This window comes from Crocuta crocuta, unplaced genomic scaffold (assembly GCF_008692635.1).
Source record: "Crocuta crocuta isolate KB4526 unplaced genomic scaffold, BGI_CrCroc_1.0 scaffold115, whole genome shotgun sequence".
Classification (NCBI taxonomy): Eukaryota; Metazoa; Chordata; class Mammalia; order Carnivora; family Hyaenidae; genus Crocuta; species Crocuta crocuta.
The window spans coordinates 3,509,284-3,522,985 of record NW_027530575.1 but is presented as its reverse complement, the minus strand read 5'-3'; the positions used below and the strand labels follow the sequence as shown (position 1 = coordinate 3,522,985).

At 32.4% G+C, this 13,702-nt stretch overlaps 1 protein-coding gene across 2 annotated transcripts in view; it reads left to right on the top strand.

The window, feature by feature from the left end:
• The window catches only part of KLHL1 (kelch like family member 1), a 355,540-nt gene extending 342,092 nt beyond the window's left edge, over positions 1-13,448 (top strand). For both annotated transcript variants that reach the window (XM_077767989.1, XM_077767988.1), the window contains 2 exons: positions 6,080-6,251; positions 12,599-13,448. In XM_077767989.1, the coding sequence (XP_077624115.1) occupies positions 6,080-6,251; positions 12,599-12,658 (232 nt within the window). In that variant the 3' untranslated portion in view covers positions 12,659-13,448. The remainder of the gene's footprint in view (positions 1-6,079; positions 6,252-12,598) is intronic.
• Positions 13,449-13,702: the final 254 nt, after the last annotated feature.

Sequence of the window (13,702 nt, the reverse complement as noted above, 5' to 3'; positions counted from 1 at the left end):
CTGAAATGAATAAATTTATAGAAAAATAAAAACATATAAACTATGTAAGGAAAAAGCAAGCTGACAAGTAGAAAAGATGGCTAAACTCATGAGCATAGATACAGATGTCCTAAAGAAATATTAACAGATCAAACCTAGATGTGAATAAAAATGATAACATTATCTCAACCAATTTGCATTTATTTCATAAATACAAGGTTGGTTCAGCATTGAACAACTAATGAATGTAAATCAATAAATCATAAATAAACATCTGAGTAAATGCAAAAATGATAAAATCCCATACTTACCATAATAAAAACTTTCACCAAACTTTGAAGAGAAATTAATAAAAAAGTAGTCAAATATTGAAATGTTTTGGGATTTTCATTAGGGAATAAATGACTGTTAATACCACTTTTACTCAACATTTGATAGAGTACCAAGTAATAAAGCAATAAAGGGAAAGAAAATTAGTAATTAGAAAGGAGTAAACAAAACTGCCATTATTCAAGGTCACATGGTAAATATCTACTGATAATCTAATCACAGTGTAATTAGAAACTATTTGATTTAAAAAGTGGATTCATAAGGTTGCTATATACTCAGTCAATATATGAAATTAATTACATTTCTACATGCAAGCAATAATAACAAAATAAATGTATAAAAAGTTGCCATTAGGGGTATCTGGCTGGCTCAGTCAGTAGAGTATGTGACTCTTGATCTTAGGGTTGTAAGTTCAAACTTCATGTTGAATATAGAAATTAGTTAAAAATAAAATCTTTAAATAAATAAATAAATAAACAAATGCCATCAAAAAGTTTAAAAAAAAATGCCTAGCAATAAATCTCACAGTAGATATTTAGATCTCTAAACAGAAAATAAAATATTGAGAAAAGTTTTAAAAATCTTAAATAAATGAGGGAAATGCCATGTTCATGGAAGAGAAGAATTGTATTCTAAATTGATTTATGGATTCATTGCAATCCTTATTTAAATTGTAAATATCTGTTGAGTGTGATTGTGGATGTAACATTGAAAAGTTGACTCTATAATTTAAATTAAAATGAAAGGACCCCAAATCTCACGAAAACTTTGAAGAAGTACCAGATGTTACAACTAATAAAGTTACTTGAAGACATTTTGACAGTGCCCTAGTACAAATGAGTAGACAAGTGAAAGTGATTTGTGTTCAGAAATAGAATCACACATATAAGGAATTTGATTTATGGCAAAGGTAAAAAAATACATCTCCTATGGAAAAAAATTAGTGTTATCTCCTCTCTCACATCATACCAAAAATCACTTCAAGGTGGATTTTAAATGTAAATATGAAACAAAGCTTTTAGAATATAACAGAAGGGACAATCTTTACAATTATAGGCAAGTGAAAGATTACTTAAACTAGATCTGAAAAGAGTCATTTGCAAAGACAAATATTACTGTTAAACTATCTTTCATCAGGGGAGCCTGGTTGACTCAGTTAGCAGAGCATGCAACTCTCGACCTTGAGGTCATGAATTCAAGGCTCATGTTGGGTGTAGAGATTACTTAAAAAGAAAAAATTTTAAAGTGAAAAAAAAAAAACCACGACATTCCTCAAAAGAGAGAATGAAGAGTAAAAATTTACCCCAGGGAGTGGGACAAATATTTGCAAAGCATATAACCAACAAAGGCTTTGTTGCCAATACATAAATAAATTCTAGAAATCATTTTCAAAAGAACTTTTAAAAACATTAGGAAAAAAAAATCAGCAGAAGATTGGAACAAGAGGTCCTGAAAAAAATGACTATTGGGAAAAATGCTTGGAGTCATCAGGGAAATGCAAACCAAAATCCCAATGTCATACCAGGACCTACTAGAAAAGCTAAAATGAAAATAGCTAAGACCACATGTTGAAGAAGATGTAGAACAACTGAAAATCTCATGACACTCATGGTGAGACCGTAAATTGCCCAGACTCTATCTTACCAATTGGCAATATCTACCACATTTCAAAATGCACATCTTCTTTGACCCACAAATTCTATTCCTAAATACCCATTAAATATGCATATGATGAAAATGTCTGAACAAGGATATTTATAGGAACATTTTTATAGTTATTCTGAAGTTTTTAAAAATTAATTTTATTAAAATTAGTTTATTTTCCATTCCCCTCATGAAAACATTTCTGAAGTCAAGGTACATCTGTTTTGATACTCTCATGAGGCCTGGTAGGTATTCGTTTTCTTTACAGGAAAAATCAAATTATTTATTTTTGACCAGCATTATTGTCATGCTTGATTGCTTAATTCAAATAATTTATGAAAATTCAACTTTAGACTGTATAATTCATTTCCTAGAAATCTAAAACCACTCTTTCAGAGCTGTTTATCTATTTTCATAGTGTGGATCTCATCTTTTCATATTTCTCTGTTTACTTATTTGGTTTATCTTGTTTTACAGGCAAACAAACCTGGCTACAAATCTCTTCTATGTTATTTAATTTGCTTTCTAGTTGAATATTGCCTGTACAAGTTTACAAAAATGAGTATTCTTAATTTTATTTGTAACCAAGGTAACACTTTTATACTTAAAAACAGTTTCTCTTTAAATATTTTAAGATCAATTTTTATTCTAAAGTAATGTAAAAAAAAAAAAGGCTTAAAAACTAATGGTACCTCAAAAGCTTCATTGGAAATTTTTGTTGAGACACTAGCTTTGTTCTGTGACTCTCATATGCCTTCAGCAAGTTTTCATTTTATAGCCAATTTTAGCCCCTACACACTGGCGCTTCTCTTGCCTGAGGTCTGTAAAGTTTAATAGAGTCCCTGATCCTGATACAGAGCTCACCCTCTGACAACAAAGGCCAAGGTGAGATGTAGGAAAGGCCGACAGCCAAAATACAAAAAGACCATCAACCCCTTCCCCACTCCACCTTTTTCTCTTTTAAAAAAGTACACAGGCAACCAGAAAAAAAATTTTGGAACTTATTGAAAACTGAGTGAACCCCCGCCCCCAACAATGACAGAGTTCACTGTTAATAATTGTTTGAGAAATGATTATACAACTGTGGATCCTCTCCTAAAGTAAAAAAGTCTGTTTATTTCATTTTAAGGGGTTACAATTTAGAATATCACTATTCTGAAAGGTAAATCTATTGAGTTCTGAATATAGAAAAATCAATTTAGAGTCATTTATGAGGAAACCAAAATAACCACTAGTAGGTAATATTGTATTTGTGTATTTACTTCCAAATATCTAGGAGAGTGTATGTGTATGGGTGGAAAGGAATTGGATTGTTATTGTTTGGATTAGGTTTCATTTTTGGGTTGCAACATGTAAATTTAAATTTTCACCATTGCCAGATATGAATCAAAAGTTTGTTATTACAAAAAAAAGTATGTTACATAGTACTGAAGACAGGTACATCTAATTCAAAAGTCTGGATTTTCCAGAATGCATTAAATTTATAAAGTTCCCTTTAGGAATTTTGTAAAACTATATATATATTTTATACACATATAATTATATAAAAGTGTCACCTATTTCTAAATGTAGAATGTTATTTCTAAATGTGTACCTAAATATAGGGCATATTAGCATTTTCTTATTTTCCCCTGAAATGTGAGTATTTGAGAATTGTTCAATATTTGAGTTTCACTTGAAATTTCATAAGTTTTCAGAAATTAATTTATTATTGCTTCACACATCATTGCTTATTTTCTCAGTTCTTCTGCCTTTTTGCCAAGTGACAAAGTCTGCTTCGCAGACAATAGTTGAAAAAAAATTCTATAGAGCTGAATAGCAATTAAATGAGGAATAAAATATGACTTCAGAAAAAGCTATTTAAGTGAAGTGATTGTGACAGAAAACAGCCTGGGTTTTACTGAAGAATAAATAAAGTGTAAAGAATGTTCACTTTTCACTGAAATTAAACTGTATTATACATTCTTACTTCTAAGGTTATTTTTAGTACAGATCTTTCCTGACAAAGAAACAAACACACAAAAAAAAACCTAGACAATATTGTAAACTTTCCTGTACTCATTACCCAGCTTCAACAACTATCACCAATGTGTCATTCTTGTTTGAGCCTTTCCCCTTCACTCTTTTATTAGTATTTCAAACAAATTCTCAAACATCATTTTAGCTCAAAATATTTCTGATTTCATCTTGAAACAAACAACCAAAAATGATTAGGACTTTTTTTTTTTAACATAACAAGAATGCTATTATCAATGCTAAGAACTTAAATTTTAATTCCTTGCTAAAATCTAATTCCCACAGTATATTAAAATTTTCAACATGTCTCAAACATCTTTTAATAGTTGGTCTATTTGAATGGGAATCCAAATAAGGTCCACTCATTTTTTTGTTATGTTTAAGTCAAATTTATTTAGAATAGATACTTTTTCCTAATTATTCCTTATAACTGGGGGTTTTGTCTGTTTTGTTACTGACTTGTTGGAAAATTGAGTCAGTTAGCCTATAAAATGTTCCACTTTCTGGATTCTACTATTTGATTTCTTGAAGTGTCTTCTCTTTCTTTTCCTCCTTCTTTTCCTACTCTTTTTCCTCCTCCCCTTCTCTTTTGTCCTTATTTTTAAAGTACCTTTCATATTTCAAAATGTTCATGATTTTGACTTAAAAGATTTTGATGCTATAGCTTAAGTGTTTATGTGTGTCTATCTTTGTGTTTATTTATGATGTTTTGAATTTATTAACTACAGCATAAAATCATATTTTAATTTGCTAGTAGCATATGGTTCATGGTGGTCCTAGTTTTGGAGGCATTCAACTTGTCTCTCATTTCATGTAGATTATCTTGGCTGTCACAACCTTTCCAACTATGGCGTGTAAAGGCATGTAATATCTTGGATAATATGCATACAGAGAAATATAATTTCAGATCCTTGGGGACTTGTCAGCCTTTTCTTTTGTAACAACCTTCTTTGTTTTCAATAACCTGTAGTGGGTTTTTGTTTTGTTTTGTTTTGTTTTGTTTTCTTGCTTGTCTGTGTTTGTTTGTTTTGGAGTCTGTGGGTTGAAAGTTTCAGTTGGTGAAACACAAGATTTGAGTAGAAGTACAAACTAAAAATATATTTGCTGTGTCTGTTAAAAAAAAAAACCACCTTGACCCTGTCTTCTTTTATATTTACTCTGCTGGGCTTGTACTAGTGTTTTCATTTCTGTATCTGACCTTGCAGGTGCAGGTTAAAGGCAAAGAAGTGGTATAATCGGTCATTCTTAAATGAAGTAAAGTCCATTCACCAAAGATTTCTTCAGGCTTTTGCCACTCAAAATACAGAATATTCATATGTAATGTATGGAAATCAGACTTGCTGGAAATTAAATTATTTTTGGTTTAAATTCAGTAATAACAGCTTGCCCCCCCGACCCTCCACTTCAGTGTCTTGATTTACCAATCTCTCCCTTACAGTGAATCCCAAATAATGCCACTAAAGCACAGTTCTGTTCATGTGGTAATTATTTTCCCCAAGTTTTCTTACTAGAACACAGAATGCTTTTCTATCCAACACACAATGCATTAGCGGATCAAAACCCACCCTTTCAGGCACTCTGTTCCTTGTTATGTCCCTGAACTTAGCTACCCTTCACCCCTGCTTTCCTCAAAGGTGGCCATGCATTTTCATGAACACTTCAGTTCTCCTTTTCTTTCTAGCAAATTTAGGCTACGCTTTCAGACCTGATTTAAAGGAGGCTTTAACTGTGGGGAATTCCATAATTTTCCCAGATTTTAAACATTACTTCTGTTTCATTACCATAGCACTTCACTTATGTTTGTTTTACAGAACCTCATTCCACAGTGGAAAACAGTGGTTTACATATCTGACTTCCTTGTGGAAAGAAATCATGATGCTCATATTTTCCTAAGTGACTATGCATCCAACTAAGAGTCTAGGTATATTTTTTAAATACTTTAAAGTTTAGAAAGCCAGGCATTGTGAATATTAACTCTTGATCATCTGCTCAAATGATCGAGCTTTTAGAAAAAATGCAGTTTTTTTCATGGTGTGCTTTTGAAAGAGTTTCATTCATATACTCAAAGGTGAATGTGATTATGCTATGTCCTATTTTCCTTACATTTTAGATATGATCCCAAAACAGACACATGGACCATGGTGGCTCCTCTGAGTATGCCCAGAGATGCTGTTGGAGTCTGTCTCCTTGGTGACAGATTATATGCCGTTGGTGGCTATGATGGGCAGACATACCTCAATACTATGGAATCCTATGATCCACAAACAAATGAGTGGACACAGGTAAGAGTGTTGCCAGCATAATGCACTTCAAGTACAAGATTTACTTCCTTTACTTTGTTCCAAATTTCCTTGAACCCAAAGTGATTGATTTTGCTCATTGCCATGATCATTTTGTAAAAAGTTCAATAAATTACGTGTTTTTGTGTACTCTTCTCTTATGTATTTTATAATATAATAAAATTAATATTTAAAGGTGACATTCATGCTGCAATGGGATTTCCACTTTATTATAGGTAATAACAAGGGACAGGAACTGAATTTCAATTAGCTGAAACAAAAAAAATCAAAGTGGAATATATTGGTTCACAAAATACTACCTTTAGCATATTCAGTTTTAGAGATTACTGGAATAAGAAGACGGAAAGCTATGGAAGTCAAGTCTCTGCCTTCCATTTCTGCTTTACTATCTTTATTAGACTGACTGTTACTGACTGCAGAGAGCATTTACTATGGAATAGAGCTGCTAGAAATTCCAAGTAGTAATCTTCACAGCCATTAACAGAAAACAAAAACAAAGCACCTGTGTTTAATTCAAAATAAACAAATAAACAAACAGCAAAGGGTTCTAAATGATCTCTTATGTAGAAAGTGCTCACTCCCAGACAATCACTTTAGTCAGAAAGATGGAGTAAAATAATTAGCTCATCTTAAGTGAGGTGTTATCTCTTGATATACAGTATACTGTAGTTAGAGACTCAGGATCATGCTAGAATAAGGCAGCTCCCAGTCTGGTCACATAGCTAGAGGATTTGTGTTGTGTGTGTGGGTGCTGGGGAAAATGAGGGCAGTGCAATCAAATTATAACAGAAAACCCCTTATTCTGTATAGCTACTATGATCTCATTTTTAATAGAGGGAATAGATATATTCTTAGACTTGTGTCCTTGTATTTTATTTATTTCTTTTCCAAATCTCTCAGTATTACTATTATTCCTCCCCTTTATCAGAAACCTAGAAGCAAGATATCATTCCAATAAACAAATAAACCATTTCCATCAATGGATATAATGAGATTCCAAAGCCTTATTTAGTTGAAGCAGAATAAGAACCTCATCTCCTAATATTCCTCAGTGGATGGAGGGTTCTATTTTTATTAGAGGGGAGGGGTCACAGAAATTGAATAAAGTTTATCTCAAGTATTGAACACTGGTTGAAGTAAGTTTCTTTTAAAGATACTTACTTTTTAAAGATACATAATTTCCTTGATTGTTCCAGTTTTGGTGATACATGTTCAACCAGACTATTGAGATAGGCTGAGTGTGACGTATAAAACTAAATTCCGAATGTCCAGACTAAGGTACTGCCTTATTAATCTTACCCTTCCCTAAGAGAAAACCCTTTGATTTCAAAGGAGATAGATGAATTTGGCTAAGAAGGAAAAAAGAAGTCAGAATGAAGGAAAGAATTGAAAGTATTTGGAGTACTAAATCATGTGATTTTCTGTATTTTACCTTAATTGTAAGATTAGAATCATTTCTTATCCAAAGAGCAGCCAATATAAAAGAACTTTGTAATTACTGCACTAAGATTTTAGAGGATATATTTTAACCAATCCTCCTTCTAAGTACCTAGTGTTTACAAAGGAAACACTGCATGGATTAATGATTGTTGTTTTGCTAAGGAAATGTACCAATTCAATGATATACATTTAAAACGTGCCACTTTCACAAATGAACATTAAATAAAGGAAATTTATGGGCATAACAATGATAGAATGTACTCTTCATTACAATTTTATAATAATTAGCCATTTTGCTTATCATTTTTATAAAACTGAAGTCAAAATAATCTATGTAGTAATAATAGGTAAAAGTCTCCTGAAGACCATTTTCCCTCATCTGCATTTTATTGTGCTTTTTTTTGGATCATATAATAGCTTACAAACAGGAAGGTGGTATTTAAATGTTTTGTAACAGCTTTACAAAAATGTTTTATAATAACTTTGTTTAAGTACAATAAACATTAATTTCAAAGCATTTAAATTACTCTGAGATTTTGTCTATATATTTTTACTATTTATATTTTTAAGATAGCAGACCCACACAAAATCACTTTTAAAATTTTCAGGATTCTAGGTCCCTGGGGGAAAAAAATCCCGTATGTGCTAGATAATGCCTGTTTTACTCCATTTATCCCATAAACAGAGAAAAGCAGTAGCTTATCCTCTTTATCTTTGGGATCCTCAAATGACTGAGCATTAGAGTAAATAAACTATATTAAAATATCCAAGAATGTGTATTTGGAACACTTCCTAAGCTAGCTAATTATAAATAACGTTAATAGATTAGGGAGCAATTTCCAGCTTCATGTCTTAGATAGTTTTACTGAGAATGCATGGATACTTGTATATGTGTGTATGAGTTTTAATAAATTTGAATTGTCACTTAATACTGGCTTTATTTCTTGTATTTTATTTGAAAAAATTATGTATGCCTGAAGGCATAAAAAAAGAACTTTATTCCATTTTCCCTGGTCTGGGTAAAAACACTCTTTCATGTGTTGTCTTGGTCATTGACATAGTACTATTATGTTACATCCACCTGTAGCTGTAAAGAAAGATACTGTGTGATTTACTATCATCTCCCCAAAGACTATCATAATTGCTGGCATGGTGTAAAAGACAATGTGGATATATTTTTGTTATCATTTTTATTTTTTTTCNAGGAACCTCCACACTGTTTCCCAGAGGGGCTGCACCAGTTTGCATTCAATGTGGATATTTCTTAACAAAATTAGTTGACTACTATTGTAGCAACTCAGTTTGTTCTGCTGTGTATGAGTTTAGTTTATTTGCACACAATAGATATATGGTAGTATCCCCTTATCTGTACTTTTCCTTTTCCTGGCTTCAGTTAACAGTGGTCTACTGTAGTTTGGGAGCAGGTGACCCTCTTCCTGAAGTATTATCAGAAGATTAGGGAAGTATTGTCAGAAGGTTAGGTGTAGCCTAATTCTATTATTACAGTATATTGTTATAATTGTTCTATTTTATTATTAGCTATTATTGTTCATCTCTTATAGTATTTATTTGTTAATTAAACCTTGTCAGAGGAAGACACAGTAGAGAACATGTTTGGTCCTATCCATGGTTTCAGTCATCCTCTAAGGGTGTTGGAAGATATTCCCCCTTCAAGAGGGGCTACTGTAGAGAGGGGAGCCTGGTGAAATATCTACATTCTCAGGTGTTTGTTTGTTTTTTTCCAATTGGTTCTGTCGCCAACCTTTTTAGGTTTTCATTCTAGGGATGATGGTGCAACCCTCGAGGGAGAGCATAGCAAGCACATGTAATATATGTATTTTAATATATATTTATATTAAATAAGATGAAGTTAGAGAAAGAGGTAATATATATATTTAATAAGATGAAGGTAGAACAAGGGAGAAAAGGACAAAAGCTCTCTTAAGTATTTAAAATGTAATTATGTAGAATACATGACATGCTCAAAATAGCAAGATAGATTCTGTGGTAAGGGAAATATTTAGATCTATGATAGAACTTAACTGTGTTGGGTGGGAAATCTTCCTTCAGGAAATAGCATGTAGAATGAAGCCTGACATGTGGGTAATAGTTAACCAGATAAAAATATCAGAATGGTTTGGATGTTGTAATATGGGAATGGTTTGGTTTGAGGACAAGAATTTGAGGGGCGCCTGGGTGGCTTAGTCAGTTAAGCGTCCGACTTTCACTTAGGGCATGATCTCGCGGTTCGTGGGTTCGAGCCCCGCGTTGGGCTCTGTGCTGACTGTCAGCTCAGAGCCTGGAGCCTGATTCGGAGTCTGTGTCTCCCTCTCTCTCTGACTCTCCCCTGCTCACTCTGTCTCTCTCTCTCCTTGAAATAAATAAAAATATTTAAAAAAAAACAAGAATTTGAAAAAAATTGCAGGAAGAACACGTAACATGTTGTACTGGCCAAAAGTTAAGTGGTAAGCGAGGAGTTTGGAGACATAAAGAGAGTCTATATGATGCAGGGCCAGAAGTCATGTTTTTAGAATCTTGACTTCGATATAAGGCTGAATGGGAGTTAATGAATTTTAAGCAGGGAAAGTAAAGAATCATAATTCTGTTTCAAAATAAATGCACTTGATAAGATGTGAAAAACAGGAAAAAGCAAGATTAGTCAGAGAAATCTGTTAGGAGGATATTTTACCCAATCTACACTGTAGGGGTAGAAACCTTTTCCTTACTCCTTCTAGGTTATTTGGTTGGTCTAATAGTTAAATTAATATAAGATAGATGAATGGGATAAAATTTTAATTTTGTATGTAGGGGAACCCCATGAAAATATGAAAATCAGAGATGTGGCCAAAGCAGAAAGCTTTATTCCTTTTCAACAAAATGATAAATTTGTGATCAACTGACAAGACAAGGGATTTGAGCTTATGGTAGCAAATTGCTAAAGAAGGAAGAAGGTTTACTTATACAGCGTCCTTGGCTCTAAATTCCCTAACTTTGGTGATAAGGATGCTTTCTACCATCGGGGTACAGGAAAGTTACGTTTTACATAGGAGATTTATCTCCTGCCTTCAGTGAGACCAAGGAGCATCAGCAAGTCCCTTCTGTACCAGTCATCTCTGAAATACCTTTAATTCAAAGTAATCAATATGCCAGAGTGGCATAGTCTACAATACTTCACATTCAAAGTAAAATTGTAATGTGAACTGATAGGAATGGATATAATTATGTTAGATGGAGAGATATAGGACTTGATGATTATTCAGAGGTAGGGTTGATGAGGTAAAACTAAAGGTCATGGATGTACCCTAGGTTTCTATCTTGAGTAACCTGAGAGTGGTGTCATTAACTGACACAGGAATCACAGGAGGAATAGCACATTTTTGGAAAAAAGTACAGAGATTCATTTTTATAAACACACTAATGCAGGTACAGAGATGTAGAGTAGATGGCTATAAAGTGAAATTATTCACTCTACACTTTTTCTAGAAACTATGCACAGGATTTCTCAGTATTGAATGAACATTGGAGGGTATTTGGGAAAGTTTTCAAAAATACTCCTACCCCATATTTATCTCCTTCCTATTGAGTGGTAGAGCATGAGCAAATGTACTTTGTATAAGTTCCTTAGACGATTCTGATGTGAAACAATACTTAAAAAGGAGGGTCAATGGAAAGTGTGTGCATTTTGGAGTCAGATACACTTCAGTTTGTATGCATTGACTTATATATTGTCCCCTGACATTCCATTCACATAACTGTCACAAAAATAACAATACATGATAGGATTATAAAGATGATATGGTGATCTATAAAAATTATTCTTACTACAAATGAAAGGAATAATAAAGTATCATATGGGGAGTTGCTCTGTGTGTGTGTGTGTGTGTGTGTGTGTGTGTGTCTATCTGTCTTAACTCTGCAAAGAAATGGCAGGTAAGTACATTTAAAAGAACTGTGGATAAGGTGGTAATTTTCATATTTAAAGAGTGAAACCATGTCTTTTCTCAATCAATAAGATAATGTATGTGATCTGAGGTTATTTTTCTCTTATCTGTTTTATTTCTTATACTTTATTCACTTTCTTTTCAGTTAGGAATAATATCCTGTCATTTCTAGCCTACTCTGATATTTTTATGTGCATAAATTTTCTTAGAAAACTGTAATGAAAATCTTTCATATCAAAATGCTCAAATTACTCAACTCTTGACTTACCTCTATGGAATAAATTTTCATTACAAAGTGTAAAAATTATTGTTTTTAATATATTTCTAGCCAATTTCATATTTGGGATTATTAAAAACATCTCAATTCTCATTTCAATGACTATCATAAGGTAGAATTTTTTAATAAGCACTATAGCAATTGTAATTATGGCCTATTTATGACAAAATATTGAAGTTACTTCATCGTATGTCTCTGTTTAGAATGAATGAATAACACATTTAATTCCCTATACTATCTGGGGAAATAACTTCAAAATTATTTCAATAAGTGTAATAGCTATTTCATCGGAAATATACTCCAAGATACCACTATGAAATATCATCAGAAATGTGTCCATGCAAGCCCAGAAATAAACCTTTGCTCGAAACATTTCTATAGCATCTTTATGTCTTTATGATTTAAAAATCATTAAATATCTTATTACTTGTATTAATAATTCTGTAAATGATTGCAAGTCTTAACAATTTCAATATGCAAATTATTTCTCTTTTGTAAATGCCATTTTCATTGTTTCCATTTTTATTTTACTACTTGTGGCTGAATTGGGAAAATAGAAGCACATGTATTTATGATCTTAACACATATGAATGTTTTAAATATATTACAATTTGTATACTTTTCTATGACAGTAAAAATTGTCTTAAATTGTATTTCATCTTTTTCAACAGATGGCTTCTTTGAATATCGGGAGAGCGGGTGCCTGTGTGGTAGTCATCAAGCAACCATGACTTATTTTTATTTGGAGATATTTTATTTGCTGGAGTGGTTATTTTTATAAAAGAGAGCAAGAATGGGAATTTCCTGAGATGAAAATTCAAGAACAAGGATTTCTGTAGATTTACCTACTGATGTCAAAAGAGGTAGAATATCAAAGAGAATTATAGGAATAAAAGAAAAAAACCACATCAAACTGCTATGGGAACAATGTCTGGCCGTGTATTAGTTAGTTCAGGAATGGTTATTGGTAATTTGTTTTGTATTATAGTATACAATAACTAAAGTTACCAAAGGCTTGTTTCTCTTGAGCAATTAAGAAGGGAGACCAATATTTGTGACACGGATAATTTCAACACTACAGCTCTTTCAATTGCTTTATTAGTTTGTGGCAATATCAGAGATGTCAAAGACATGGTGTTTCATGTGACAGAATCTGATTGGTATACTATTCTCCTAATCAGATGTGGTCATTCCAGGAGGCAGAATGATATTTTACTAAAACAAACATGCTTCTTTCTCATTTTCTGAACTATGAGGACAATTAGAGAAACAGATTCATCCCTGTCTCTCGCATTCAGAAAACCAACTGTTCTGCTAATCAAAGCTGCGTATATCAGAGTTGGATGGTTCAATTTTATTGCAACCATATTAGCAATCTGAAGCTGGCAAACACAAAGGATTGTTTTCATGAGGCTTACCACATTGCTTTGCTTTTTGAACACACTGAGCCAAAGAATCAGTACAATTATGGGCTTTTGCCTTACGTTGAGTTCAGTGTAAGCATGAAAACTAGTTATTCTGAATGTTATATATATATATATATATACATCATTTGCATGTTAAAGTCTTTTAGAATTTTCATAAAAAACAAAAACAACTTAGAATTTTGAGAGAGAAATCTATGATCCATTCGTTTGGAGTGTTAACGATCATTGTTAGGAGGCAGACTTCAGATTCTCATTTCCTACTTTTCAAACTTGTTACATTGATATGACATTATTTTATGCCAAATGTTTGTAATTGTTTAAAGCATAAAGTGGAAACATTACACAATG